Source organism: Oncorhynchus mykiss, chromosome 10 (genome assembly GCF_057628025.1).
Source record: "Oncorhynchus mykiss isolate SJ-2025 chromosome 10, ASM5762802v1, whole genome shotgun sequence".
NCBI lineage: Eukaryota > Metazoa > Chordata > Actinopteri > Salmoniformes > Salmonidae > Oncorhynchus > Oncorhynchus mykiss.
This window is the reverse complement of record NC_143031.1, coordinates 89142773-89170355: the sequence shown is the minus strand read 5'-3', so window position 1 is coordinate 89170355 and position 27583 is coordinate 89142773. Positions and strand designations below refer to the sequence as shown.

The 27583-nt window shown below is 50.7% G+C and overlaps 1 protein-coding gene across 17 annotated transcripts in view; it reads right to left on the bottom strand.

Annotated features, from left to right (window-relative positions):
• The window catches only part of LOC110514204 (LIM and calponin homology domains-containing protein 1), an 81201-nt gene that overhangs the window by 30325 nt on the left and 23293 nt on the right, over nucleotides 1–27583 (bottom strand). For 5 of the 17 annotated variants that reach the window (XM_090188465.1, XM_090188467.1, XM_090188468.1 and 2 more), the window contains 10 exons: nucleotides 18827–19765; nucleotides 17342–17848; nucleotides 16786–16824; nucleotides 14618–14747; nucleotides 13409–13569; nucleotides 12007–13027; nucleotides 9653–9904; nucleotides 9454–9553; nucleotides 9331–9356; nucleotides 7322–7435 (listed from right to left, as the gene is read on the bottom strand). In XM_090188465.1, coding sequence (XP_090044591.1) covers nucleotides 7322–7435; nucleotides 9331–9356; nucleotides 9454–9553; nucleotides 9653–9904; nucleotides 12007–13027; nucleotides 13409–13569; nucleotides 14618–14747; nucleotides 16786–16824; nucleotides 17342–17848; nucleotides 18827–19765 — 3289 coding nt within the window. Of the gene's footprint in view, nucleotides 1–7321; nucleotides 7436–9330; nucleotides 9357–9453; nucleotides 9554–9652; nucleotides 9905–12006; nucleotides 13028–13408; nucleotides 13570–14617; nucleotides 14748–16785; nucleotides 16825–17341; nucleotides 17849–18826; nucleotides 19766–27583 lie in introns of those variants that run through there. The other 12 variants (XM_090188478.1, XM_090188479.1, XM_090188480.1 and 9 more) reach the window with 4 other exon arrangements.

Below are 27583 nucleotides of genomic sequence, written 5' to 3'. Positions count from 1 at the left end.
TCCTCCTCCACTGTCCCTGTCCCATACCTGGCTGTAACTATCCTCCTCCACTGTCCCTGTCCCTGTCCCATACCTGGCTGTAACTATCCTCCTCCACTGTCCCTGTCCCTGTCCCATACCTGGCTGTAACTATCCTCCTCCACTGTCCCTGTCCCTGTCCCATACCTGGCTGTAACTGTCCTCCTCCACTGTCCCTGTCCCTGTCCCATACCTGACTGTAACTGTCCTCCTCCACTGTCCCTGTCCCATACCTGGCTGTAACTGTCCTCCTCCACTGTCCCTGTCCCATACCTGGCTGTAACTATCCTCCTCCACTGTCCCTGTCCCTGTCCCATACCTGGCTGTAACTGTCCTCCTCCACTGTCCCTGTCCCATACCTGGCTGTAACTATCCTCCTCCACTGTCCCTGTCCCATACCTGGCTGTAACTATCCTCCTCCACTGTCCCTGTCCCTGTCCCATACCTGGCTGTAACTGTCCTCCTCCACTGTCCCTGTCCCTGTCCCTGTCCCATACCTGGCTGTAACTGTCCTCCTCCACTGTCCCTGTCTCATACCTGGCTGTAACTATCCTCCTCCACTGTCCCTGTCCCATACCTGGCTGTAACTGTCCTCCTCCACTGTCCCTGTCCCTGTCCCATACCTGGCTGTAACTATCCTCCTCCACTGTCCCTGTCCCTGTCCCATACCTGGCTGTAACTGTCCTCCTCCACTGTCCCTGTCCCATACCTGGCTGTAACTGTCCTCCTCCACTGTCCCTGTCCCATACCTGGCTGTAACTATCCTCCTCCACTGTCCCTGTCCCATACCTGGCTGTAACTGTCCTCCTCCACTGTCCCTGTCCCATACCTGGCTGTAACTATCCTCCTCCACTGTCCCTGTCCCATACCTGACTGTAACTATCCTCCTCCACTGTCCCTGTCCCATACCTGGCTGTAACTGTCCTCCTCCACTGTCCCTGTCCCTGTCCCATACCTGGCTGTAACTATCCTCCTCCACTGTCCCTGTCCCATACCTGGCTGTAACTATCCTCCTCCACTGTCCCTGTCCCATACCTGGCTGTAACTGTCCTCCTCCACTGTCCCTGTCCCATACCTGGCTGTAACTATCCTCCTCCACTGTCCCTGTCTCATACCTGGCTGTAACTGTCCTCCTCCACTGTCCCTGTCCCATACCTGACTGTAACTATCCTCCTCCACTGTCCCTGTCCCATACCTGGCTGTAACTATCCTCCTCCACTGTCCCTGTCCCATACCTGGCTGTAACTGTCCTCCTCCACTGTCCCTGTCCCTGTCCCATACCTGGCTGTAACTATCCTCCTCCACTGTCCCTGTCCCTGTCCCATACCTGGCTGTAACTATCCTCCTCCACTGTCCCTGTCCCATACCTGACTGTAACTATCCTCCTCCACTGTCCCTGTCCCATACCTGGCTGTAACTATCCTCCTCCACTGTCCCTGTCCCTGTCCCATACCTGGCTGTAACTGTCCTCCTCCACTGTCCCTGTCCCATACCTGGCTGTAACTATCCTCCTCCACTGTCCCTGTCCCTGTCCCATACCTGGCTGTAACTGTCCTCCTCCACTGTCCCTGTCCCATACCTGGCTGTAACTGTCCTCCTCCACTGTAACTGTCCTCCTCCACTGTCCCTGTCCCATACCTGGCTGTAACTGTCCTCCTCCACTGTCCCTGTCCCTGTCCCATACCTGGCTGTAACTGTCCTCCTCCACTGTCCCTGTCCCATACCTGGCTGTAACTGTCCTCCTCCACTGTCCCTGTCCCATACCTGACTGTAACTATCCTCCTCCACTGTCCCTGTCCCTGTCCCATACCTGACTGTAACTATCCTCCTCCACTGTCCCTGTCCCATACCTGGCTGTAACTGTCCTCCTCCACTGTCCCTGTCCCATACCTGGCTGTAACTATCCTCCTCCACTGTCCCTGTCCCATACCTGGCTGTAACTATCCTCCTCCACTGTCCCTGTCCCATACCTGACTGTAACTATCCTCCTCTACTGTCCCTGTCCCTGTCCCATACCTGGCTGTAACTATCCTCCTCCACTGTCCCTGTCCCTGTCCCATACCTGGCTGTAACTATCCTCCTCCACTGTCCCTGTCCCATACCTGACTGTAACTATCCTCCTCCACTGGCCCTGTCCCTGTCCCATACCTGACTGTAACTGTCCTCCTCCACTGTCCCTGTCCCATACCTGACTGTAACTATCCTCCTCCACTGTCCCTGTCCCATACCTGACTGTAACTATCCTCCTCCACTGTCCCTGTCCCATACCTGGCTGTAACTGTCCTCCTCCACTGTCCCTGTCCCATACCTGGCTGTAACTATCCTCCTCCACTGTCCCTGTCCCTGTCCCATACCTGGCTGTAACTATCCTCCTCCACTGTCCCTGTCCCATACCTGGCTGTAACTGTCCTCCTCCACTGTCCCTGTCCCATACCTGGCTGTAACTGTCCTCCTCCACTGTCCCTGTCCCTGTCCCATACCTGGCTGTAACTATCCTCCTCCACTGTCCCTGTCCCATACCTGACTGTAACTGTCCTCCTCCACTGTCCCTGTCCCATACCTGGCTGTAACTATCCTCCTCCACTGTCCCTGTCCCATACCTGGCTGTAACTGTCCTCCTCCACTGTCCCTGTCCCATACCTGGCTGTAACTATCCTCCTCCACTGTCCCTGTCCCATACCTGGCTGTAACTGTCCTCCTCCACTGTAACTGTCCTCCTCCACTGTCCCTGTCCCATACCTGGCTGTAACTGTCCTCCTCCACTGTCCCTGTCCCTGTCCCATACCTGGCTGTAACTATCCTCCTCCACTGTCCCTGTCCCTGTCCCATACCTGGCTGTAACTGTCCTCCTCCACTGTCCCTGTCCCATACCTGGCTGTAACTATCCTCCTCCACTGTCCCTGTCCCTGTCCCATACCTGGCTGTAACTGTCCTCCTCCACTGTCCCTGTCCCATACCTGGCTGTAACTATCCTCCTCCACTGTCCCTGTCCCATACCTGGCTGTAACTATCCTCCTCCACTGTCCCTGTCCCTGTCCCATACCTGGCTGTAACTATCCTCCTCCACTGTCCCTGTCCCATACCTGGCTGTAACTATCCTCCTCCACTGTCCCTGTCCCTGTCCCATACCTGGCTGTAACTATCCTCCACCACTGTCCCTGTCCCTGTCCCATACCTGGCTGTAACTATCCTCCTCCACTGTCCCTGTCCCTGTCCCATACCTGGCTGTAACTATCCTCCTCCACTGTCCCTGTCCCATACCTGGCTGTAACTGTCCTCCTCCACTGTCCCTGTCCCATACCTGGCTGTAACTATCCTCCTCCACTGTCCCTGTCCCTGTCCCATACCTGGCTGTAACTGTCCTCCTCCACTGTCCCTGTCCCATACCTGGCTGTAACTGTCCTCCTCCATTGTCCCTGTCCCTGTCCCATACCTGGCTGTAACTGTCCTCCTCCACTGTCCCTGTCCCTGTCCCATACCTGGCTGTAACTATCCTCCTCCACTGTCCCTGTCCCATACCTGGCTGTAACTATCCTCCTCCACTGTCCCTGTCCCATACCTGGCTGTAACTGTCCTCCTCCACTGTCCCTGTCCCATACCTGGCTGTAACTATCCTCCTCCACTGTCCCTGTCCCTGTCCCATACCTGGCTGTAACTATCCTCCTCCACTGTCCCTGTCCCATACCTGGCTGTAACTGTCCTCCTCCACTGTCCCTGTCCCTGTCCCATACCTGGCTGTAACTATCCTCCTCCACTGTCCCTGTCCCTGTCCCATACCTGGCTGTAACTGTCCTCCTCCACTGTCCCTGTCCCATACCTGGCTGTAACTATCCTCCTCCACTGTCCCTGTCCCTGTCCCATACCTGGCTGTAACTGTCCTCCTCCACTGTCCCTGTCCCATACCTGGCTGTAACTATCCTCCTCCACTGTCCCTGTCCCATACCTGGCTGTAACTATCCTCCTCCACTGTCCCTGTCCCTGTCCCATACCTGGCTGTAACTATCCTCCTCCACTGTCCCTGTCCCATACCTGGCTGTAACTATCCTCCTCCACTGTCCCTGTCCCTGTCCCATACCTGGCTGTAACTATCCTCCACCACTGTCCCTGTCCCTGTCCCATACCTGGCTGTAACTATCCTCCTCCACTGTCCCTGTCCCTGTCCCATACCTGGCTGTAACTATCCTCCTCCACTGTCCCTGTCCCATACCTGGCTGTAACTGTCCTCCTCCACTGTCCCTGTCCCATACCTGGCTGTAACTATCCTCCTCCACTGTCCCTGTCCCTGTCCCATACCTGGCTGTAACTGTCCTCCTCCACTGTCCCTGTCCCATACCTGGCTGTAACTGTCCTCCTCCATTGTCCCTGTCCCTGTCCCATACCTGGCTGTAACTGTCCTCCTCCACTGTCCCTGTCCCTGTCCCATACCTGGCTGTAACTATCCTCCTCCACTGTCCCTGTCCCATACCTGGCTGTAACTATCCTCCTCCACTGTCCCTGTCCCATACCTGGCTGTAACTGTCCTCCTCCACTGTCCCTGTCCCATACCTGGCTGTAACTATCCTCCTCCACTGTCCCTGTCCCTGTCCCATACCTGGCTGTAACTATCCTCCTCCACTGTCCCTGTCCCATACCTGGCTGTAACTATCCTCCTCCACTGTCCCTGTCCCTGTCCCATACCTGGCTGTAACTGTCCTCCTCCACTGTCCCTGTCCCATACCTGGCTGTAACTATCCTCCTCCACTGTCCCTGTCCCTGTCCCATACCTGGCTGTAACTGTCCTCCTCCACTGTCCCTGTCCCATACCTGGCTGTAACTATCCTCCTCCACTGTCCCTGTCCCATACCTGGCTGTAACTATCCTCCTCCACTGTCCCTGTCCCTGTCCCATACCTGGCTGTAACTATCCTCCTCCACTGTCCCTGTCCCATACCTGGCTGTAACTATCCTCCTCCACTGTCCCTGTCCCTGTCCCATACCTGGCTGTAACTATCCTCCACCACTGTCCCTGTCCCTGTCCCATACCTGGCTGTAACTATCCTCCTCCACTGTCCCTGTCCCTGTCCCATACCTGGCTGTAACTATCCTCCTCCACTGTCCCTGTCCCATACCTGGCTGTAACTGTCCTCCTCCACTGTCCCTGTCCCATACCTGGCTGTAACTATCCTCCTCCACTGTCCCTGTCCCTGTCCCATACCTGGCTGTAACTGTCCTCCTCCACTGTCCCTGTCCCATACCTGGCTGTAACTGTCCTCCTCCATTGTCCCTGTCCCTGTCCCATACCTGGCTGTAACTGTCCTCCTCCACTGTCCCTGTCCCTGTCCCATACCTGGCTGTAACTATCCTCCTCCACTGTCCCTGTCCCATACCTGGCTGTAACTATCCTCCTCCACTGTCCCTGTCCCATACCTGGCTGTAACTGTCCTCCTCCACTGTCCCTGTCCCATACCTGGCTGTAACTATCCTCCTCCACTGTCCCTGTCCCTGTCCCATACCTGGCTGTAACTATCCTCCTCCACTGTCCCTGTCCCATACCTGGCTGTAACTATCCTCCTCCACTGTCCCTGTCCCTGTCCCATACCTGGCTGTAACTATCCTCCTCCACTGTCCCTGTCCCATACCTGGCTGTAACTATCCTCCTCCACTGTCCCTGTCCCATACCTGGCTGTAACTATCCTCCTCCACTGTCCCTGTCCCATACCTGGCTGTAACTGTCCTCCTCCACTGTCCCTGTCCCTGTCCCATACCTGGCTGTAACTATCCTCCTCCATTGTCCCTGTCCCTGTCCCATACCTGGCTGTAACTATCCTCCTCCACTGTCCCTGTCCCATACCTGGCTGTAACTGTCCTCCTCCACTGTCCCTGTCCCATACCTGGCTGTAACTGTCCTCCTCCACTGTCCCTGTCCCATACCTGGCTGTAACTGTCCTCCTCCACTGTCCCTGTCCCTGTCCCATACCTGGCTGTAACTATCCTCCTCCACTGTCCCTGTCCCATACCTGGCTGTAACTATCCTCCTCCACTGTCCCTGTCCCATACCTGGCTGTAACTGTCCTCCTCCACTGTCCCTGTCCCTGTCCCATACCTGGCTGTAACTGTCCTCCTCCACTGTCCCTGTCCCATACCTGGCTGTAACTGTCCTCCTCCACTGTCCCTGTCCCATACCTGGCTGTAACTATCCTCCTCCACTGTCCCTGTCCCTCTCATGTAGTCTCCTCTCCTGTAGTCACCTCTCCTGTTATCTCCTCTCCTGTTATCCCCTCTCCTGTTATCTCCTCTCCTGTTATCCCCTCTCCTGTTATCCCCTCTCCTGTTATCTCCTCTCCTGTTATCTCCTCTCCTGTTATCGTCTCTCCTGTAGTCTCCTCTCCAGTTATCTCCTCTCCTATTATCTCCTCTCCTGTTATCCCCTCTCCTGTTGTCACCTCTCCTGTTATCTCCTCTCCTATTATCTCCTCTCCTGTAGTCTCCTCTCACACACCTGTAGGAATCTCTCCTGTAGTCTCCTCTCCTGTTATCATCTCTCCTGTAGTCTCCTCTCACACACCTGTAGGAATCTCTCCTTTTATCTCCTCTCCTGTTATCACCTCTCCTGTAGTCTCCTCTCCTGTAGTCTCCTCTCCTGTAGTCTCCTCTCCTATAGTCTCTTCTCCTGTAGTCTCCATTCACACACCTATAGGAATCTCTACTGTTATCTCCTCTCCTATTATCTCCTCTCCTGTTATCTCCTCTCCTGTAGTCTCCTCCCACACACCTGTAGGAATCTCTCCTGTTATCTCCTCTCCTGTTATCATATCTCTTGTAGTCTCCTCTCACACACCTGTAGGAATCTCTCCTGTTATCTCCTCTCCAGTAGTCTCCTTTCACACCTGTAGGAATCTCTACTGTTATCTCCTCTCCTGTTATCACCTCTCCTGTAGTCTCCTCTCCTGTTATCACCTCTCCTGTAGTCTCCTCTCACATACCTGTAGGAATCTCTCCTGTTATCTCCTCTCATGTTATCTCCTCTCCTGTAGTCTCCTCTCCTGTTATCTCCTCTCCTGTTATCTCCTCTCCTGTAGTATCCTCTCTTGTTATCTCCTCTCCTGTTATCTCCTCTCCTGTTGTCACCTCTCCTGTAGTCTCCTCTCCTGTTATCCCCTCTCCTGTTATCCCCTCTCCTGTTATCCCCTCTCCTGTTATCACCTCTCCTGTAGTCTCCTCTCACACACCTGTAGGAATCTCTCCTGTTATCTCCTCTCCTGTAGTCTCCTCTCCTGTTATCTCCTTTCCTGTTATCTCCTCTCCTGTAGTCTCCTCTCACACACCTGTAGGAATCTCTCCTGCTCCTGCTGCCACTTCTCCTGTCGTCTCCTCTCATCCTCAGGGTTCCACACCCAGTGATCTACACGCTTAGCCAGGTTCAACATGGGGCTCTCCATCTACCACACACACACACACACACACACACACACACACACACACACACAAGGAAAGGAAAGGAAATGTGAGACGAGAGGACAGGCAAAGTTCTAGAATAAAGATCAAGTTCTAGTATGAAGGTCAGGTTCTACAATAAAGGTCAAGTTCTAGAATGAAGGTCAGGTTCTAGAATATAGGTCAAGTTGTAGTATGAAAGTCAGGTTCTAGAATAAAGATCAAGTTCTAGAATCAACATCGGGTTCTATGAATAAAAATCAAGTTCTAGAATGAAGGTCAGGTTCTAGAATAAAGATCAAGTTCTAGAATCGACATCAGGTTCTAGAATAAAGGTCAAGTTGTAGAATGAAGGTCAGGTTCTAGAATATAGGTCAAGTTGTGGAATGAAGGTCAGGTTCTAGAATAAAGATCAAGTTGTAGTATGAAGGTCAGGTTCTAGAATAAAGGTCAAGTTGTAGAATGAAGGTCAGGTTCTAGAATAAAAATCAAGTTGTAGACTGAAGGCCAGGTTCTAGAATAAAGATCAAGTTGTAGACTGAAGGTCAGGTTCTAGAATAAAGATCAAGTTGTAGTATGAAAGTCAGGTTCTAGAATAAAGATCAAGTTGTAGAATGAAGGTCAGGTTCTAGAATGAAGATCAAGTTGTAGTATGAAAGTCAGGTTATAGAATAAAGATCAAGTTCTAGAATGCAGGTCAGGTTCTAGAATAAAGATCAAGTTGTAGTATGAAGGTCAGGTTCTAGAATAAAGATCAAGTTGTAGTATGAAGGTCAGGTTCTAGAAGAAAGGTCAAGTTGTAGAATGAAGGTCAGGTTCTAGAATGAAGATCAATATGTAGTATGAAAGTCAGGTTCTAGAATAAAGATCAAGTTCTAGAATCAACATCGGGTTCTATGAATAAAAATAAAGTTCTAGAATGAAGGTCAGGTTCTAGAATAAAGATCAAGTTCTAGAATCAACATCAGGTTCTAGAATAAAGGTCAAGTTGTAGAATGAAGGTCAGGTTCTAGAATATAGGTCATGTTGTAGAATGAAGGTCAGGTTCTAGAATAAATATCAAGTTGTAGTATGAAGGTCAGGTTCTAGAATAAAGATCAAGTTGTAGAATGAAGGTCAGATTCTAGAATAAAAGTCAAGTTGTAGACTGAAGGCCAGGTTCTAGAATAAAGATCAAGTTGTAGACTGAAGGCCAGGTTCTAGAATAAAGATCAAGTTGTAGTATGAAGGTCAGGTTCTAGAATAAAGATAAAGTTGTAGTATGAAGGTCAGGTTCTAAAATAAAGATCAAGTTGTAGAATCAACGTCAGTTTCTAGAATAAAAATCAAGTTCTAGAATGAAGGTCAGGTTCTAGAATAAAGATCAAGTTGTAGACTGAAGGTCAAGTTCTAGAATAAAGATCAAGTTGTAGTATGAAGGTCAGGTTCTAGAATAAAGATCAAGTTGTAGAATGAAGGTCAGGTTCTAGAATGAAGATCAAGTTGTAGTATGAAAGTCAGGTTCTAGAATAAAGATCAAGTTCTAGAATGCAGGTCAGGTTCTAGAATAAAGATCAAGTTGTAGTATGAAGGTCAGGTTCTAGAATAAAAATCAAGTTGTAGTATGAAAGTCGGGTTCTAGAATAAAGGTCAAGTTGAAGTATGAAGGTCAGGTTCTAGAATAAAGGTCAAGTTGTAGTATGAAGGTCAGGTTCTAGAATAAAAATCAAGTTGTAGTATGAAAGTCGGGTTCTAGAATAAAGGTCAAGTTGTAGTATGAAGGTCAGGTTCTAGAATAAAGGTCAAGTTCTAGAATGAAGGTCAGGTTCGAGAATAAAGATCAAGTTGTAGTATGAAGGTCAGGTTTTAGAATAAAGGTCAAGTTGTAGAATGAGAATGCTGAGCTATAAATGGTACTCACCGTCCCACTGCTCCCCTCCAGTCCTCCTGTGGAGGGAAACACACACAGTGTGTTAGCTACAGCAGCAGCATTAACGCTAACCTGGTTCACCCAGCAACAGGAATCTGGGTAATATCATCGTACCTGTCACCGAGGATGAGTAGGTGTGCTGGTTGCTAAGCAATGAAGAGTCAGACCCCGCCTCCTCCCCTGATCTCCTTGACAATGCCATGGAGCTGTTCACCTAACAGACAATCAATAAGGAACCAAGAGCATCAGAACCATTCAATCAATCAACCAAATGTCAATCAATAAATGAATGAGAGTGGGTGTGGCTCCCCACCTGTGTGTTGCTGAGCATATCTAACGGACGTGGCTGCAGGTGTGTCTGGGTGAGTTCCGTCACGATGGTCGTCGTGACAACACAGTTCCTCCCTCCAATCAGGGCGCTGACGGCCGACACCTGTGTCTTCTGATTGGCACCAGGGTGTTCGGTGGGTGGGGGGGAGTGAATGGGTGAGGAGGGGGATTGAAGGGCTGAGGAAGGCGGGGAGGACGGGAGAGTCTCTCCATTCACCCTCACCAAGCCATCTACCTGTAGACAGAGTGATGAGAGGTTAACTCACCAAACCATCTACCTGTAGACAGAGTGATGAGAGGTTACCTCACCAAACCATCTACCTGTAGACAGAGTGATGAGAGGTTACCTTGGTGTGGGGTATCATTAGATTTGGGGTGGTGTGGGGTATCATTAGATTTGGGGTGGTGTGAGGTATCATTAGATTTGGGGTGGTGTGGGGTATCATTAGATTTGGGGTGGTGTGGGGTATCATTAGATTTGGGGTGGTGTGAGGTATCATTAGATTTGGGGTGGTGTGGGGTATCATTAGATTTGGGGTGGTGTGGGGTATCATTAGATTTGGGGTGGTGTGGGGTATCATTAGATTTGGGGTATCGTTAGATTTGGGGTGGGGTGTCATTAGATTTGGAGTAGTGTGGGGTATCATTAGATTTGGGGTGGTGTGGGGTATCATTAGATTTGGGGTATCATTAGATTTGGGGTGGGGTGGGGTGTCATTAGATTTGGGGTGGTGTGGGGTATCATTAGATTTGGGGTGGTGTGGGGTATCATTCGATTTGGGGTGGTGTGGGGTATCATTAGATTTGGGGTGGTGTGGGGTATCATTAGATTTGGGGTGGTGTGGGGTATCATTCGATTTGGGGTGGTGTGGGGTATCATTAGATTTGGGGTGGTGTGAGGTATCATTAGATTTGGGGTGGTGTGGGGTATCATTAGATTTGGGGTATCATTTGATTTGGGGTGGGGTGGGGTATAATTAGATTTGGGGTGGTGTGAGGTATCATTAGATTTGGGGTGGTGTGGGGTATCATTAGATTTGGGTTATCATTAGATTTGGGGTGAGATGTCATTAGATTTGGGGTGGTGTGGGGTATCATTAGATTTGGGGTGGTGTGAGGTATCGTTAGATTTGGGATGGTGTGGGGTATCATTAGATTTGGGGTGGTGTATCATTAGGGTGGGGTGTCATTAGATTTGGGGTGGGGTGGGGTGTCATTAGATTTGGGGTGGTGTGAGGTATCATTAGATTTGGGGTGGTTTGGGGTATCATTAGATTGTGGGGTGTCATTAGATTTGGGGTGGTGTGAGGTATCATTAGATTTGGGGTGGTTTGGGGTATCATTAGATTGTGGGGTGTCATTAGATTTGGGGTATCGTTAGATTTTGGGGTGGGGTGTCATTAGATTTGGGGTGGTGTGGGGTATCATTAGATTTGGGGTATCGTTAGATTTTGGGGTGGGGTGTCATTAGATTTGGGGTGGTGTGAAGTATCATTAGATTTGGGGTGGTGTGGGGTATCATTAGATTTGGGGTGGTGTGGGGTATCATTAGATTTGGGGTATCATTAGATTTGGGGTGGGGTGTCATTAGATTTGGGGTGATGTGAGGTATCATTAGATTTGGGGTGGTGTGGGGTATCATAAGATTTGGGGTGGGGTATCATTAGATTTGGGGTGGTGTGAAGTATCATTAGATTTGGGGTGGTGTGAAGTATCATTAGATTTGGGGTGGTGTGGGGTATCATTAGATTTGGGGTGGTGTGGGGTATAAGATTTGGGGTGGTGTGGGGTATCATTAGATTTGGGGTGGTGTGGGGTATCATAAGATTTGGGGTGGTGTGGGGTATCATTAGATTTGGGGTGGTGTGGGGTATCATTAGATTTGGGGTGGTGTGGGGTATCATTAGATTTGGGGTGGTGTGGGGTATCATTAGATTTGGGGTGGTGTGAGGTATCATTAGATTTGGGGTGGTGTGGGGTGTCATTAGATTTGGGGTGGTGTGGGGTATCATTAGATTTGGGGTGGTGTGGGGTATCATTAGATTTGGTGTGGTGTGGGGTATCATTAGATTTGGGGTGATTCGGGGCATCATTAGATAAAAATGGGGTGCTGGCTGATAAAGTGTGAATTCTCCTAGCCCCTAAAGGGTCTAGGCTCAACCATTTTCTCAAAGTGTCAACACATTGAAATGAATAGAGGTGCCCGTTTGGGCTGTTCGTCCCCCACGGACGGTGGTCTCAAGAGCTATGTCACAATGGGACGCCGGACTATTGCGTCTGTGTCTGTGGACGCTGAATTACGCTTAACCCCTAACCCCTATCCCTACCTGCCCTTACCTTAACAGGCTTGTGTCCAGGCTGTGTCTCTGGTGGCTGGCAGTAGGGCTTGGCTGTTAGGAGAGGGAGGGGCCGGGAGGGGGGGGAGATGGGAGGGGGGAGTGTGTGCTGACTTTGTGTGGAGTGGTTTTGTGTGTGCGTGTGTTGGGTGTGTTGGGTGTTTTGGGTTTGGAGCTGTGTGTGTTGGGTGTGTGTGACAGAGATTTGTTTTTTTGGGGGGGCTCGGGGCTCTTGCTTTGTGTCAGTCTGCAGGGCCTCTAGTCCGTTTCCAGCTCGTTCTGGGTTGTCAGGGTCAGAGTCGGGGTTGTAGTCAGCAGTAATGGTTCTAGACTCAGGGTTCTGGTTAGTAATTATGCTTCTAGACTCAGGGTTCTGGTCAGTAATAATGGTTCTAGACTCAGGGTTCTGGTCAGGGGTAATGGTTCTAGACTCAGGGTTCTGGTCAGCAGTAATGGTTCTAGACTCAGGGTTCTGGTTAGTAATAATGGTTCTAGGGTTAGGGTTCTGGTCAGTAGTAATGGTTCTAGACTCAGGGTTCTGGTCAGAGGTAATGGTTCTAGACTTAGGGTTCTGGTCAGTACTAATGGTTCTAGACTCAAGGTTCTGGTCAGTAGTAATGGTTCTAGACTCTGGGTTCTGGTCAGTAGTAATGGTTGTAGACTCAGAGTTCTGGTTATTAATACTGGTTCTAGGGTTAGGGTTCTGGTCAGTAGTAATGGTTCTAGACTCAGGGTTCTGGTCAGTAGTGATGGTTTTAGACTCAGGGTTCTGGTTGGTAGTAATGGTTCTAGACTCAAGATTCTGGTTGGTAGTAGTGGTTCTAAACTCAGGGTTCTGGTTGGTAGCAGGTGTTCTAGAATCAGGGTTCTGGTCAGTAGTAATGGTTCTAGGTAGCTGCAGACTGTCCAGCGTTGAATCACTGATGGTGAAGCGGAGAGCGTAACGCTGGAGAACCATGGCAGCTTCCGCTTTAGAGCCCGCCCTTCTGTACGCATCACACAGCTCCGCCTCCCTACGCTCTCTGTAGTGAAAGAGGGGGGGTAGAGTTTATTCCATTTTTAATGAACCTGTATTAACCTTTAACCTTTAGTCACAGTGAGATACAACTATTTTACAAGACAGACCTGTATTAGAAGCTGGTGAGACAAGGAGTGAGAAAGATTTAGGTCCCCTCTCCTCCTCCTCTCCCTCCCCTTCCCCTCTCTTCTCCTCTCCCTCCACCCTCTCCTCCCCTCTCCTCCTCCTCCTCCCCCTCCCTCCCTCCCTCCCCTCCCTCCCCTTTCCTCTAATCCCTCCTCCCTCCCCTCCTCCCCTCTCCTCTCCTCTCTTCCTCCTCCCCTCTCCTCCTCCTCCCTTTCCTCTCTTTCCCTCCCTCTCCTTCTCCTCCTTCCTCTCTCCGTACTTGTCCTCTACGATCTCTCTGTACGTCTTGATGTTCTTCTTCTTCTGGGTGTGGCCTCCCTCCTCCTCCTTCATCATCCTCTCCATCCGCTTCCTCTCCTCCTCTTTCCTGATCAGATCCTGAGAAGCACTGCGGCGACGACTCTTCCACCGGGCTAGGTCCTAGAGGGCGGGGAGGAGGGAGGAGAGGGGGATGAGAGGAGAGGGGAGGAGAGAGGAGAGGGGGATGAGAGGAGAGGGGAGGAGAGAGGAGAGGGGGATGAGAGGAGAGGGGAGGAGAGAGGAGAGAGGGATGAGAGGAGAGGGGAGGAGAGAGGAGAGAGGGATGAGAGGAGAGGGGAGGAGAGAGGAGAGAGGGATGAGAGGAGAGGGGAGGAGAGAGGAGAGGGGGATGAGAGGAGAGGGGAGGAGAGAGGAGAGAGGAGAGAGGGATGAGAGGAGAGTGGATGAGGAGAGGAGAGAGGGATGAGAGGAGAGGGGAGGAGAGCGGAGGAGAGAGGAGAGAGGGATGAGAGAAGAGGGGAGGAGAGCGGAGGAGAGAGGAGAGAGGGATGAGAGGAGAGAGGGAAGAGGAGTGGAGAGAGGAGCGTGGGTGAGGAGAGAGGGATGAGAGGAGAGTGGATGAGGAGAGGGGAGAGGGATGAGAGGAGAGGGGAGGAGAGAGGAGAGAGGGATGAGAGGAGAGGGGAGGAGAGGAGAGGAGAGGAGAGGGGAGGAGAGAGAGGGATGAGAGGGGAACGGGAAGAGGAGTGGAGAGAGGAGAGAGGGATGAGAGGAGAGGGGAGGAGAGGAGATGAGAGGAGAGAGGGATGAGAGGAGAGGGGAGGAGAGAGGAGAGAGGGATGAGAGGAGAGGGGAGGAGAGAGGAGAGAGGAGAGAGGGATGAGAGGAGAGTGGATGAGGAGAGGAGAGAGGGATGAGAGGAGAGAGGGAAGAGGAGTGGAGAGGGGAGGAGAGAGGAGAGAGGAGAGAGGGATGAGAGGAGAGCGGGAAGAGGAGTGGAGAGAGGAGAGTGGGTGAGGAGAGAGGGATGAGAGGAGAGTGGATGAGGAGAGGGATGAGAGGAGAGTGGGAAGAGGAGTGGAGAGAGGAGAGTGGGTGAGGAGAGGAGAGAGGGATGAGTGGAGAGTGGATGAGGAGAGGAGGGATGTCTGTCTGTGCCTAGAGGGAGGAAAGGAGAGAGGAGATTCTGTCCGTCCGTCTGTCTTACGTCTTGCCATTCCTCCTCCTCCTGGTGATTGGTGTACTGTTCCTGCATGCCGTCATATCGTGATTGGCCGAGAGGCTGAAGTAGTCCCGCCCCCTCTTCCTCGCTGTGCATGTTAATTATACTTATGCTCCTAGACAGCAGGGAACCGGAAACAGGAAATCAGAGTGATGTCAGAGAGGAGCTGCCATTAGCTGTTTGCTGTTTTGGTTGAATGCATATGGAGGAAGGGTAGGCAGGGTAGGGTAGGGTAGGTTGGGTAGGGTTGGGTAGGGTAGGTGGGTAGGTAGGCAGGGTAGGGTATGGTAGGGTAGGTTGGGTAGGGTTGGGTAGGGTAGGTGGGTAGGGTAGGTTGGGTAGGGTAGGGTAGGGTAGGTGGGTAGGTAGGCAGGGTAGGGTAGGGTAGAGTTGGGTAGAGTTGGGTAGGGTCGGGTAGAGTAGGTTGTGTAGGGTAGGGTGGGTTGGGTAGGGTGGGGTTGGGTAGGGTAGGTAAGGTAAGGTTCAGTAGGGTAGGTAAGGTAGGGTAGTATAGGTAGGGTAGGGTAGGGTAGGGTAGGGTGGGTAGGTAGGTAGGTAGGTAGGTAGGTAGGTAGGTAGGTAGGGTAGAGTAGGCAGGATAGGGTAGGTAGGTAGAGTAGGGTATGTTGGGTAGGGTTGGGTAGGTTAGGGTAGCTAGGTAGGTATGAATGGAGGTAGGGTAGGTTGGGTAGCTAGGTAGGTATGAATGGAGGTAGGGTTGGTATGTAGGGTAGGTAGGGTAGGTACTGTATGTAGGGTAGGTAGGGTAGGGTAGGTAGGTAGGGCAAGGTAGGTTGGGTAGGTAGGTAGGTAGGTAGGTAGGGCAGGTAGGGTGGAGTAGGGTGGAGTAGGGTAGGTAGGTAGGGTAGGGTAGGGTAGGTACTGTATGTAGGGTAGGTAGGGTAGGGTAGGGTAGGTAGGTAGGTAGGTAGGGTAGGGAAGATGGGTAGGTAGGTAGGTAGGGTAGGTAGGTAGGGTAGGTACTGTATGTAGGGTAGGTAGGTAGGTAGGTAGGTAGGTAGGGCAGGGTAGGTAGGGTAGAGTAGGGTAGGTAGGGTAGGTAGGGTAGGGTAGGGTAGGTACTGTATGTAGGGTAGGTAGGTAGGGTAGGGTAGAGTTGGGTAGAGTTGGGTAGGGTCGGGTAGAGTAGGTTGTGTAGGGTAGGGTGGGTTGGGTAGGGTGGGGTTGGGTAGGGTAGGTAAGGTAAGGTTCAGTAGGGTAGGTAAGGTAGGGTAGTATAGGTAGGGTAGGGTAGGGTAGGGTGGGTAGGTAGGTAGGTAGGTAGGTAGGTAGGTAGGGTAGAGTAGGCAGGATAGGGTAGGTAGGTAGAGTAGGGTATGTTGGGTAGGGTTGGGTAGGTTAGGGTAGCTAGGTAGGTATGAATGGAGGTAGGGTAGGTTGGGTAGCTAGGTAGGTATGAATGGAGGTAGGGTTGGTATGTAGGGTAGGTAGGGTAGGTACTGTATGTAGGGTAGGTAGGGTAGGGTAGGTAGGTAGGGCAAGGTAGGTTGGGTAGGTAGGTAGGTAGGGTAGGGAAGATGGGTAGGTAGGTAGGTAGGTAGGGTAGGTAGGTAGGGTAGGTACTGTATGTAGGGTAGGTAGGTAGGTAGGGTAGAGTAGGGTAGGGTAGGTAGGGTAGGGTAGGTAGGGTGGGTAGGGTAGGTAGGGTAGGTAGGGTAGGGTAGGTACTGTATGTAGGGTAGGTAGGTAGGGTAGGTAGGGTAGAGTAGGGTAGGTAGGTAGGTAGGGCAGGGTAGGGTAGGTAGGTCAGGGTAGGTAGGGTAGAGTAGGGTAGGGTGGGGTAGGTAGGTAGGGCAGGGTAGGTAGGGTAGGGTAGAGTAGGGTAGGGTAGCTAGGGCAGGGTAGGTAGGGTAGCTAGGGCAGGGTAGGTAGGGTAGAGTAGGGTAGGTAGGTAGGGCAGGGTAGGTAGGTAGAGTAGGGTAGGGTAGGTAGGGCAGGGTAGGTAGGTAGAGTAGGGTAGGGTAGGTAGGGCAGGGTAGAGTAGAGTAGGGTAGGGTAGAGTAGAGTAGGGTAGGGTAGGGTAGGTAGGGTAGAGTAGGGTAGGGTAGGTAGGGTAGGGTAGGTAGGGTAGGAAGGGTAGGAGAGAGAGAGAGTGTGTACTCCTCAGACATCTTAGACAGAGAGAGACTTACTCCAACTCCTCAGACATCTTAGACACTCTCCTGCTCAACCTGCAGAGAAAGAGAGGTGGAGAGCGAGAGATTGAGAGGGGGGAAAGAGAGAGAGAGTGCGAGAGGGGGAAAGAGAGAGGGAGTGCGAGAGTGCGAGAGAGAGAGAGAGAGGGGAAAGAGAGACAGAGAGAGGGGGGGAGAGAGACAGGGTGGAGAGAGAGAGAGAGTTAGTAACAACATGACAGATCTGATGTAATATAACAGAAACAACATGTGTGTGTGTGTGTGGGGGGGGGGGGGTATGGGTGTATGTGTGGGTGTGTGTGTGGGTGTGTGTGTGTGGGTGTGCGCGGGTGTGTGCGGGTGTGTGCGTGGGTGTGCGTGGGTGTGTGTATGTGGGTGTGGGGGTGTGGGTGTGGGTGTGGGTGTGTGTGGGGGTGTGGGTGTGTGTGTGTGTGTGGGGGTGTGTGTGTGGGTGTGTGTGTGTGTGTGTGTGTGTGTGTGTGTGTGTGTGTGTGTGTGTGTGTGTGTGTGTGTGTGTGTGTGTGTGTGTGTGTGTGTGTGTGTGTGATCTCACATCATTGGAGGCAGATCATTGTCTTCCACCCAGAACGGTCTTCTCTTAGACTCTCCCACCTTCTTCCCTCTCTCCATCTCTGTCTCCTCTCCTCTCTCAATCTCTATCTCCTTCCGTCTCTCCTTCATCTCTGTCTCCATCTGTATCTCCTTCTCTATCTCCTTCCCTCTCTCCTCTCTCTCCATCTCTGTCTCCTCTCCTCTCTCCATCTCTCTCTCCTTCCCTCTCTCCTTCTCTCTCTCCATCTCTGTCTCCTCTCCTCTCTCCATCTCTCTCTCTTTCCCTCTCTCCATCTCTCTCTCCTTCCCTCTCTCCTTCCCTCTCTCCATCCCCTCCTCCCTCCTTTTTTCCCTCCCACTAAGCTGGGGGAGAGGAGGGGTGGGAGGAGGAGTGAGGGTGTGGGAGGAGAGTAGGGTGGAGGGAGAAGAGGGGGAGGAGAGATAGGGGTTGTCCTCGAGACACTTCCTGGTTGGGGCTTCAGTTCCTGTTGCTGTGGAAACGCCACTGCTGAGAAAGACGGCCAGTGACATCATCAAGTGGGGACAGTTCAACACAGACCAGATGAAACCAAGCGATTACAGACACAGACCAAACCAAACGATCACAGACACAGACCAAACCAAGCAATCACAGACACAGACAAAACCAAGTGATCACAGACCAGACCAAACCAAGCAATCACAGATACAGAGCACGGAGCTATCCAAACCATAGCACCAGACAGTAGTAGTCAAACCCAGACCATGATGTCAGAGCACCACCAGACAGTAGTAGTCAAACCCAGACCATGATGTCAGAGCACCACCAGACAGTAGTAGTCAAACCCAGACCATGATGTCAGAGCACCACCAGACAGTAGTAGTCAAACCCAGACCATGATGTCAGAGCACCACCAGACAGTAGTAGTCAAACCCAGACCATGATGTCAGAGCACCACCAGACAGTAGTAGTCAAACCCAGACCATGATGTCAGAGCACCACCAGACAGTAGTAGTCAAACGCAGACCATGATGTCAGAGCACCACCAGACAGTAGTAGTCAAACCCAGACCATGATGTCAGAGCACCACCAGACAGTAGTAGTCAAACGCAGACCATGATGTCAGAGCACCACCAGACAGTAGTAGTCAAACCCAGACCATGATGTCAGAGCACCACCAGACAGTAGTAGTCAAACCCAGACCATGATGTCAGAGCACCACCAGACAGTAGTAGTCAAACCCAGACCATGATGTCAGAGCACCACCAGACAGTAGTAGTCAAACCCAGACCATGATGTCAGAGCACCACCAGACAGATGTTTTAGTTGTGATACATCAGACCAGACAGACAGTAACTGTTAGACGGACGGACGGACGGACGGACGGACGCACGCACGCACGCACACACACACACACACACACACACACACACACACGTTAGTGGGTAAGCAAAGCACCAAGTCTCCAAGCATCATCAGTGTGTCAGTCTGTTGTCCTGTCTGTACCTGGGTTGCTGTTTGTGTCTGTAGAGTTGGTTGGGTCCACCAGAGGGGGTGTTCTTGTAGAGTTGGTTGGGTCCACCAGAGGGGGTGTTCTGGTAGAGTTGGTTGGGTCCACCAGAGGGGGTGTTCTGGTAGAGTTGGTTGGGTCCACCAGAGGGGGTGTTCTGGTAGAGTTGGTTGGGTCCACCAGAGGGGGTGTTCTTGTAGAGTTGGTTGGGTCCACCAGAGGGGGTGTTCTGGTAGAGTTGGTTGGGTCCACCAGAGGGGGTGTTCTGGTAGAGTTGGTTGGGTCCACCAGCGGGGGTGTTCTTGTAGAGTTGGTTGGGTCCACCAGCGGGGGTGTTCTTGTAGAGTTGGTTGGGTCCACCAGAGGGGGTGTTCTTCTGTTGGGCCGCTCCAGGGACAGGCAGGAACAGGTTAAAGGAGCGTCCAGTTCTCCCCGCGCTGTGTTGGTATGCCCCGGTCCTACGAGCCAACATATCATCCTTCTCCAGGTCTGGTACAGGGCACTCTTCCTCCTCCTCATCATCATCATCATAGTTACAATGGCTGGGAACGGGCGGCCTGACGACCATTGCCACGTTGGGGTGCTGTTGAGGCATGTCCATGGAGACCCTGGATTGCTGTATCTTCCTGTCTGTAACTACTTCCTGTGCTGGGCGTTTGGAACCCGGCAGTGGTAGGAAGCGGTTGAATGTTGTTGTCGTGGTGTTGTGGGTCCTGGGGAACGCGCCTGTCTTCCTGGCCATCATGTCATCCTTCTGAAGGTCCGGAACCTTCCTTTCATCTCTCCCTCCATCCTCCTCCTCCTCTCTCACTCTCCTCTCGTACTGCGCCAGACGGGCTTCTAGCTCCAACAGGGTGGGAGGAGACTCTGGGCTCAGGGGGGAGGGGCCAGGGTTGGGAGGCGGGGTATGTGTGGTGTCGACTCCGCCCATATGGCTGTGAGGTCATCAAGGGGGGAGAAGAGGTAGTGTAACTTTTGTAACCATAGCAGCAGGAAGAACACAACAATCCCCTTCTGACACACACACAGACAGAGAGAGAGAGAGAGAAACAAAGGGAGAGAGAGCGCTCGATAGAGAGAGAGAGAGAGAGAGAGAGAGAGAGAGAGAGAGAGAGAGAGAGGAAGATAGAGAGAGCGAAAGGGAGAAAGAGAGAGAAAGGGAGAGATGGAAGAGAGAAATGTATAATGCCTTTCCATCTCTCTATGGCAACTTCCTGTGCAGCAATTAAGATAAAACACAGAACACATGTAGCTTCACACACAGCTACTCATAGAGCTAGTGACTTATGATAATAATGAATATAGCTGTAAGCAGCAATGAACGGGGTTCACAGGACGGCAGAAATGACACAAGATCAGTTGGATAACAAAGCCCTCATGTATGAACTATTTTCTTTTATGTCTAATCAGTAAAAGCATCATCAATAAACCCCAGGAAGAGTAGCTGCTGCCTTGGCAGGAACTAATGGGGATCCATAATAAACACCAGGAAGAGTAGCTGCTGCCTTGACAGGAACTAATGGGGATCCATAATAAAGCCCCAGGAAGAGTAGCTGCTGCCTTGAAAGGAACTAATGGGGATCCATAATAAACCCCAGGAAGAGTAGCTGCTGCCTTGACAGGAACTAATGGGGATCCATAATAAACCCCAGGAAGAGTAGCTGCTGCCTTGGAAGGAACTAATGGGGATCCATAATAAACCCCAGGAAGAGTAGCTGCTGCCTTGGCAGGAACTAATGGGGATCCATAATAAACCCCAGGAAGAGTAGCTGCTGCCTTGGCAGGAACTAATGGGGATCCATAATAAACCCCAGGAAGAGTAGCTGCTGCCTTGACAGGAACTAATGGGGATCCATAATAAACCCCCAGGAAGAGTAGCTGCTGCCTTGAAAGGAACTAATGGGGATCCATAATAAACCCCAGGAAGAGTAGCTGCTGCCTTGACAGGAACTAATGGGGATCCATAATAAACCCCAGGAAGAGTAGCTGCTGCCTTGGAAGGAACTAATGGGGATCCATAATAAACCCCAGGAAGAGTAGCTGCAGCCTTGGCAGGAACTAATGGGGATCCATAATAAACCCCAGGAAGAGTAGCTGCTGCATTGGCAGGAACTAATGGGGATCCATAATAAACCCCAGGAAGAGTAGCTGCTGCCTTGGTAGGAACTAATGGGGATCCATATTAAACCCCCAGGAAGAGTAGCTGCTGCCTTGGCAGGAACTAATGGGGATCCATAATAAACCCCATGAAGAGTAGCTGCTGCCTTGGTAGGAACTAATGGGGATCCATATTAAACCCCCAGGAAGAGTAGCTGCTGCCTTGGCAGGAACTAATGGGGATCCATAATAAACCCCAGGAAGAGTAGCTGCTGCCCTGGCAGGAACTAATGGGGATCCATAATAAACCCCAGGAAGAGTAGCTGCTGCCTTGGTAGGAACTAATGGGGATCCATGATAAACCCCAGGAAGAGTAGCTGCTGCCTTGGCAGGAACTAATGGGGATCCATAATAAACCCCTGGAAGAGTAGCTGCTGCCTTGGTAGGAACTAATGGGGATCCATAATAAACCCCAGGAAGAGTAGCTGCTGCCTTGAAAGGAACTAATGGGGATCCATAATAAACCCCATGAAGAGTAGCTGCTGCCTTGGTAGGAACTAATGGGGATCCATAATAAACCCCAGGAAGAGTAGCTGCTGCCTTGGCAGGAACTAATGGGGATCCATAATAAACCCCAGGAAGAGTAGCTGCTGCTTTGAAAGGAACTAATGGGGATCCATAATAAACCCCAGGAAGAGTAGCTGCTGCCTTGAAAGGAACTAATGGGGATCCATAATAAACCACAGGAAGAGTAGCTGCTGCCTTGAAAGGAACTAATGGGGATCCATAATAAACCCCAGGAAGAGTAGCTGCTGCCTTGAAAGGAACTAATGGGGATCCATAATAAACCCCATGAAGAGTAGCTGCTGCCTTGGTAGGAACTAATGGGGATCCATAATAAACCCCAGGAAGAGTAGCTGCTGCCTTGGCAGGAACTAATGGGGATCGATAATAAACCCCAGGAAGAGTAGCTGCTGCCGTGGCAGGAACTAATGGGGATCCATAATAAACCCCAGGAAGAGTAGCTGCTGCCTTGGCAGGAACTAATGGGGATCCATAATAAACCCCAGGAAGAGTAGCTGCTGCCTTGAAAGGAACTAATGGGGATCCATAATAAACCCCAGGAAGAGTAGCTGCTGCCTTGGTAGGAACTAATGGGGATCCATAATAAACCCCAGGAAGAGTAGCTGCTGCCTTGAAAGGAACTAATGGGGATCCATAATAAACCCCCAGGAAGAGTGGCTGCTGCCTTGAAAGGAACTAATGGGGGATCCATAATAAACCCCAGGAAGAGTAGCTGCTGCCGTGGCAGGAACTAATGGGGATCCATATTAAACCCCCAGGAAGAGTAGCTGCTGCCTTGGCAGGAACTAATGGGGATCCATAATAAACCCCAGGTAGAGTAGCTGCTGCCTTGGCAGGAACTAATGGGGATCCATAATAAACCCCAGGAAGAGTAGCTGCTGCCTTGGCAGGAACTAATGGGGATCCATATTAAACCCCCAGGAAGAGTAGCTGCTGCCTTGGCAGGAACTAATGGGGATCCATAATAAACCCCAGGTAGAGTAGCTGCTGCCTTGGCAGGAACTAATGGGCATCCATAATAAACCCCCAGGAAGAGTAGCTGCTGCCTTGGTAGGAACTAATGGGGATCCATAATAAACCCCAGGAAGAGTAGCTGCTGCCTTGGCAGGAACTAATGGGGATCCATAATAAACCCCCAGGAAGAGTAGCTGCTGCCTTGGCAGGAACTAATGGGGATCCATGATAAACCCCAGGAAGAGTAGCTGCTGCCGTGGCAGGAACTAATGGGGATCCATAATAAACCCCATGAAGAGTATCTGCTGCCGTGGCAGGAACTATTGGGGATCCATAATAAACCCCGGGAAGAGTAGCTGCTGCCTTGGAAGGAACTAATGGGGATCCATAATAAACCCCAGGAAGAGTAGCTGCTGCCTTGGCAGGAACTAATGGGGTTCCATAATAAACCCCAGGAAGAGTAGCTGCTGCCTTGGCAGGAACTAATGGGGATCCATAATAAACCCCAGGAAGAGTAGCTGCTGCCTTGGCAGGAACTAATGGGGATCCATATTAAACCCCCAGGAAGAGTAGCTGCTGCCTTGGCAGGAACTAATGGGGATCCATAATAAACCCCAGGTAGAGTAGCTGCTGCCTTGGCAGGAACTAATGGGGATCCATAATAAACCCCAGGAAGAGTAGCTCCTGCCTTGGCAGGAACTAATGGGGATCCATAATAAACCCCAGGAAGAGTAGCTGCTGCCTTGGCAGGAACTAATGGGGATCCATAATAAACCCCCAGGAAGAGTAGCTGCTGCCTTGGTAGGAACTAATGGGGATCCATAATAAACCCCAGGAAGAGTAGCTGCTGCCTTGGCAGGAACTAATGGGGATCCATAATAAACCCCAGGAAGAGTAGCTGCTGCCTTGGCAGGAACTAATGGGGATCCATGATAAATCCCAGGAAGAGTAGCTGCTGCCGTGGTAGGAACTAATGGGGATCCATAATAAACCCCATGAAGAGTATCTGCTGCCGTGGCAGGAACTATTGGGGATCCATAATAAACCCCGGGAAGAGTAGCTGCTGCCTTGGAAGGAACTAATGGGGATCCATAATAAACCCCAGGAAGAGTAGCTGCTGCCTTGGCAGGAACTAATGGGGATCCATAATAAACCCCAGGAAGAGTAGCTGCTGCCTTGGCAGGAACTAATGGGGATCCATAATAAACCCCAGGAAGAGTAGCTGCTGCCTTGGCAGGAACTAATGGGGATCCATGATAAACCCCAGGAAGAGTAGCTGCTGCCGTGGCAGGAACTAATGGGGATCCATAATAAACCCCAGGAAGAGTAGCTGCTGCCTTGGCAGGAACTATTGGGGATCCATAATAAACCCCGGGAAGAGTAGCTGCTGCCTTGGCAGGAACTAATGGGGATCCATAATAAACCCCAGGAAGAGTAGCTGCTGCCTTGGCAGGAACTAATGGGGATCCATAATAAACCCCAGGAAGAGTAGCTGCTGCCTTGGCAGGAACTAATGGGGATCCATAATAAACCCCAGGAAGAGTAGCTGCTGCCTTGGCAGGAACTAATGGGGATCCATAATAAACCCCAGGAAGAGTAGCTGCTGCCTTGGCAGAAACTAATGGGGATCCATGATAAACCCCAGGAAGAGTAGCTGCTGCCTTGGCAGGAACTAATGGGGATCCATGATAAACCCCAGGAAGAGTAGCTGCTGCCTTGGCAGGAACTAATGGGGATCCTTAATAAACCCCAGGAAGAGTAGCTGCTGCCTTGGCAGGAACTAATGGGGTCCATAGTAAATACAAATACATGACTGGATCACTGGATTAGGTTGCACATCAATTCATCTTGAGTCATTTCTGCTTGGATATGTTAGATAAAACAACGTATTTATTGAATAGCCTACCATCTCAGTAGGCAATTACACAGTCTAAACCAATGGTAATGACTTTAGTAGGAAGGTTATTCCTACGTGATGCCGCAGAAAACAATTGGAGACCAAATCACGGGCTCGTTCTACCAGGGGACAATGTTACAGGGGACAATGTTACAGGCACCAGTTCTACCAGGGGACAATGTTACAGGCACCAGTTCTACCAGGGGACAATGTTACAGGCACCAGTTCTACCAGAGGACAATGTTACAGGCACCAGTTCTACCAGGGGACAATGTTACAGGCACCAGTTCTACCAGGGGACAATGTTACAGGCACCAGTTCTACCAGAGGACAATGTTACAGGCAGCAGTTCTACCAGGGGACAATGTTACAGGCACCAGTTCTACCAGGAGACAATGTTACAGGCACCAGTTCTACCAGGGGACAATGTTACAGGCACCAGTTCTACCAGGGGACAATGTTACAGGCAGCAGTTCTACCAGGGGACAATGTTACAGGCACCAGTTCTACCAGGGGACAATGTTACAGGCACCAGTTCTACCAGGAGACAATGTTACAGGCACCAGTTCTACCAGGAGACAATGTTACAGGCACCAGTTCTACCAGGGGACAATGTTACAGGGGACAATGTTACAGGCACCAGTTCTACCAGGATACAATGTTACTGGGGACAATGTTACAGGCACCAGTTCTACCAGGAGACAATGTTACTGGCACCAGTTCTACCAGGGGACAATGTTACAAAAATCAAATCAAATGTATGTGTTGTGTTACAGTGGACAATGTTACAGTGGACAATGTTACAGTGGACAATGTTACAGTGGACAATGTTACTGGCATCAGTTCTACCAGGGGACAATGTTACAGGCACCAGTTCTACCAGGGGACAATGTTACAGGGGACAATGTTACAGGCACCAGTTCTACCAGGGGACAATGTTACAGGCACCAGTTCTACCAGATTCGACAACATTTTTAAAAAGAGTACCAGAGTACCCACTGATGTAGCCAGGGCCAGTCCAGTCCAGCGCCACAGCCAGACACACCCAGGCCTAGCAGAACAGAGCAAGCAGCACAGTCCAGCATTACAACCCACCACTACCCACAACGACCTATTTGGCCCTGGATCTAGCCTGGGCCAAATGGATCCCATTGGATCTAGCCTGGTTCTGTTCTAGGCTGGTTCTAGTCTGGTTCTAGCCTGGTTCTGTTCTAGTCTGGTTCTGTTCTAGTCTGGTTCTAGTCTGGTTCTGTTCTAGTCTGGTTCTAGTCTGGTTCTAGCCTAGTCTGGTTCTAGTCTGGTACTAGTCTGGTACTCTTCGAGTCTGGTTCTAGTCTGGTTCTAGCCTAGTCTGGTTCTAGTCTGGTACTAGTCTGGTTATAAAGCCTCTCTTGAAAAAGCCAAACCTTGACCCAGAAAATATAAAAAACTATCGGCCTATATCAAATCTTCCATTCCTCTCAAATTTTTGGGAAAAGGCTCACTGCCTTCCTGAAGACAAACAATGTATACGAAATGCTTCAGTCTGGTTTTAGACCCCATCATAGCACTGAGACTGCACTTGTGAAGGTGGTAAATTACCTTTTAATGGCATCAGACCGAGGCTCTGCATCTGTCCTCGTGCTCCTAGACCTTAGTGCTGCTTTTGATACCATTGATCACCACATTCTTTTGGAGAGATTGGAAACCCAAATTGGTCTACACGGACAAGTTCTGGCCTGGTTTAGATCTTATCTGTCGGAAAGATATCAGTTTGTCTCTGTGAATGGTTTGTCCTCTGACAAATCAACTGTAAATTTCGGTGTTCCTCAAGGTTCCATTTTAGGACCACTATTGTTTTCACTATATATTTTACCTCTTGGGGATGTCATTCCAAAACATAATATTAACTTTCACTGCTATGCGGATGACACACAGCTGTACATTTCAATGAAACATGGTGAAGCCCCAAAATTGCCCTCGCTAGAAACATGTGTTTCAGACATAAGGACGTGGATGGCTGCAAACTTTCTACTTTTAAACTCGGACAAAACAGAGATGCTTGTTCTAGGTCCCAAGAAACAAAGAGATCTTCTGTTGAATCTGACAATTAACCTTAATGGTTGTACAGTCGTCTCAAATAAAACTGTGAAGGACCTCGGCGTTACTCTGGACCCTGATCTCTCTTTTGAAGAACATATCAAGACCATTTCAAGGACAGCTTTTTTCCATCTACGTAACATTGCAAAAATCAGAAACTTTCTGTCCAAAAATGATGCAGAAAAATTAATCCATGCTTTTGTCACTTCTAGGTTAGACTACTGCAAAGCTCTACTTTCCGGCTACCCGGATAAAGCACTAAATAAACTTCAGTTAGTGCTAAATACGGCTGCTAGAATCCTGACTAGAACCAAAAAATAAGTCTCCGTACGCTACGGTCACAAGACGCAGGCCTCCTAATTGTCCCTAGAATTTCTAAGCAAACAGCTGGAGGCAGGGCTTTCTCCTATAGAGCTCCATTTTTATGGAATGATCTGCCTACCCATGTAAGAGACGCAAACTTGGGCCTCAACCTTTAAGTCTTTACTGAAGACTCATCTCTTCAGTGGGTCATATAATTGAGTGTAGTCTGGCCCAGGAGTGGGAAGGTGAACGGAAAGGCTCTGGAGCAACGAACCGCCCTTGCTGTCTCTGCCTGGCCGGTTCCCCTCTTTCCACTGGGATTCTCTGCCTCTAACCCTATTACAGGGGCTGAGTCACTGGCTTACTAGGGCTCTTTCATACCGTCCCTAGGAGGGGTGCGTCACTTGAGTGGGTTGAGTCACTGATGTGATCTTCCTGTCTGGGTTGGCGCCCCCCCTAGGGTTGTGCCGTGGTGGAGATCTTTGTGGGCTATACTCGGCCTTGTCTCATGATGGCAAGTTGGTGGCTGAAGATATCACTCTAGTGGTGTGGGGGCTGTGCTTTGGCAAAGTGGGTGGGGTTATATCCTTCCTGTTTGGCCCTGTCCGGGGGTGTCCTCGGATGAGGCCACAGTGTCTCCTGCCCTTCCTGTCTCAGCCTCCAGTATTTATGCTGCTGTAGTTTATGTGTCGGTGGGCTAGGGTCAGTTTGTTATATCTGGAGTACTTCTCCTGTCCTATTCGGTGTCCTGTGTGAATTTAAGTGTGCTCTCTCTAATTTTCTCTTTTTTTCTCTCTCTCGGAGGACCTGAGCCCTAGGACCATGCCTCAGGACTACC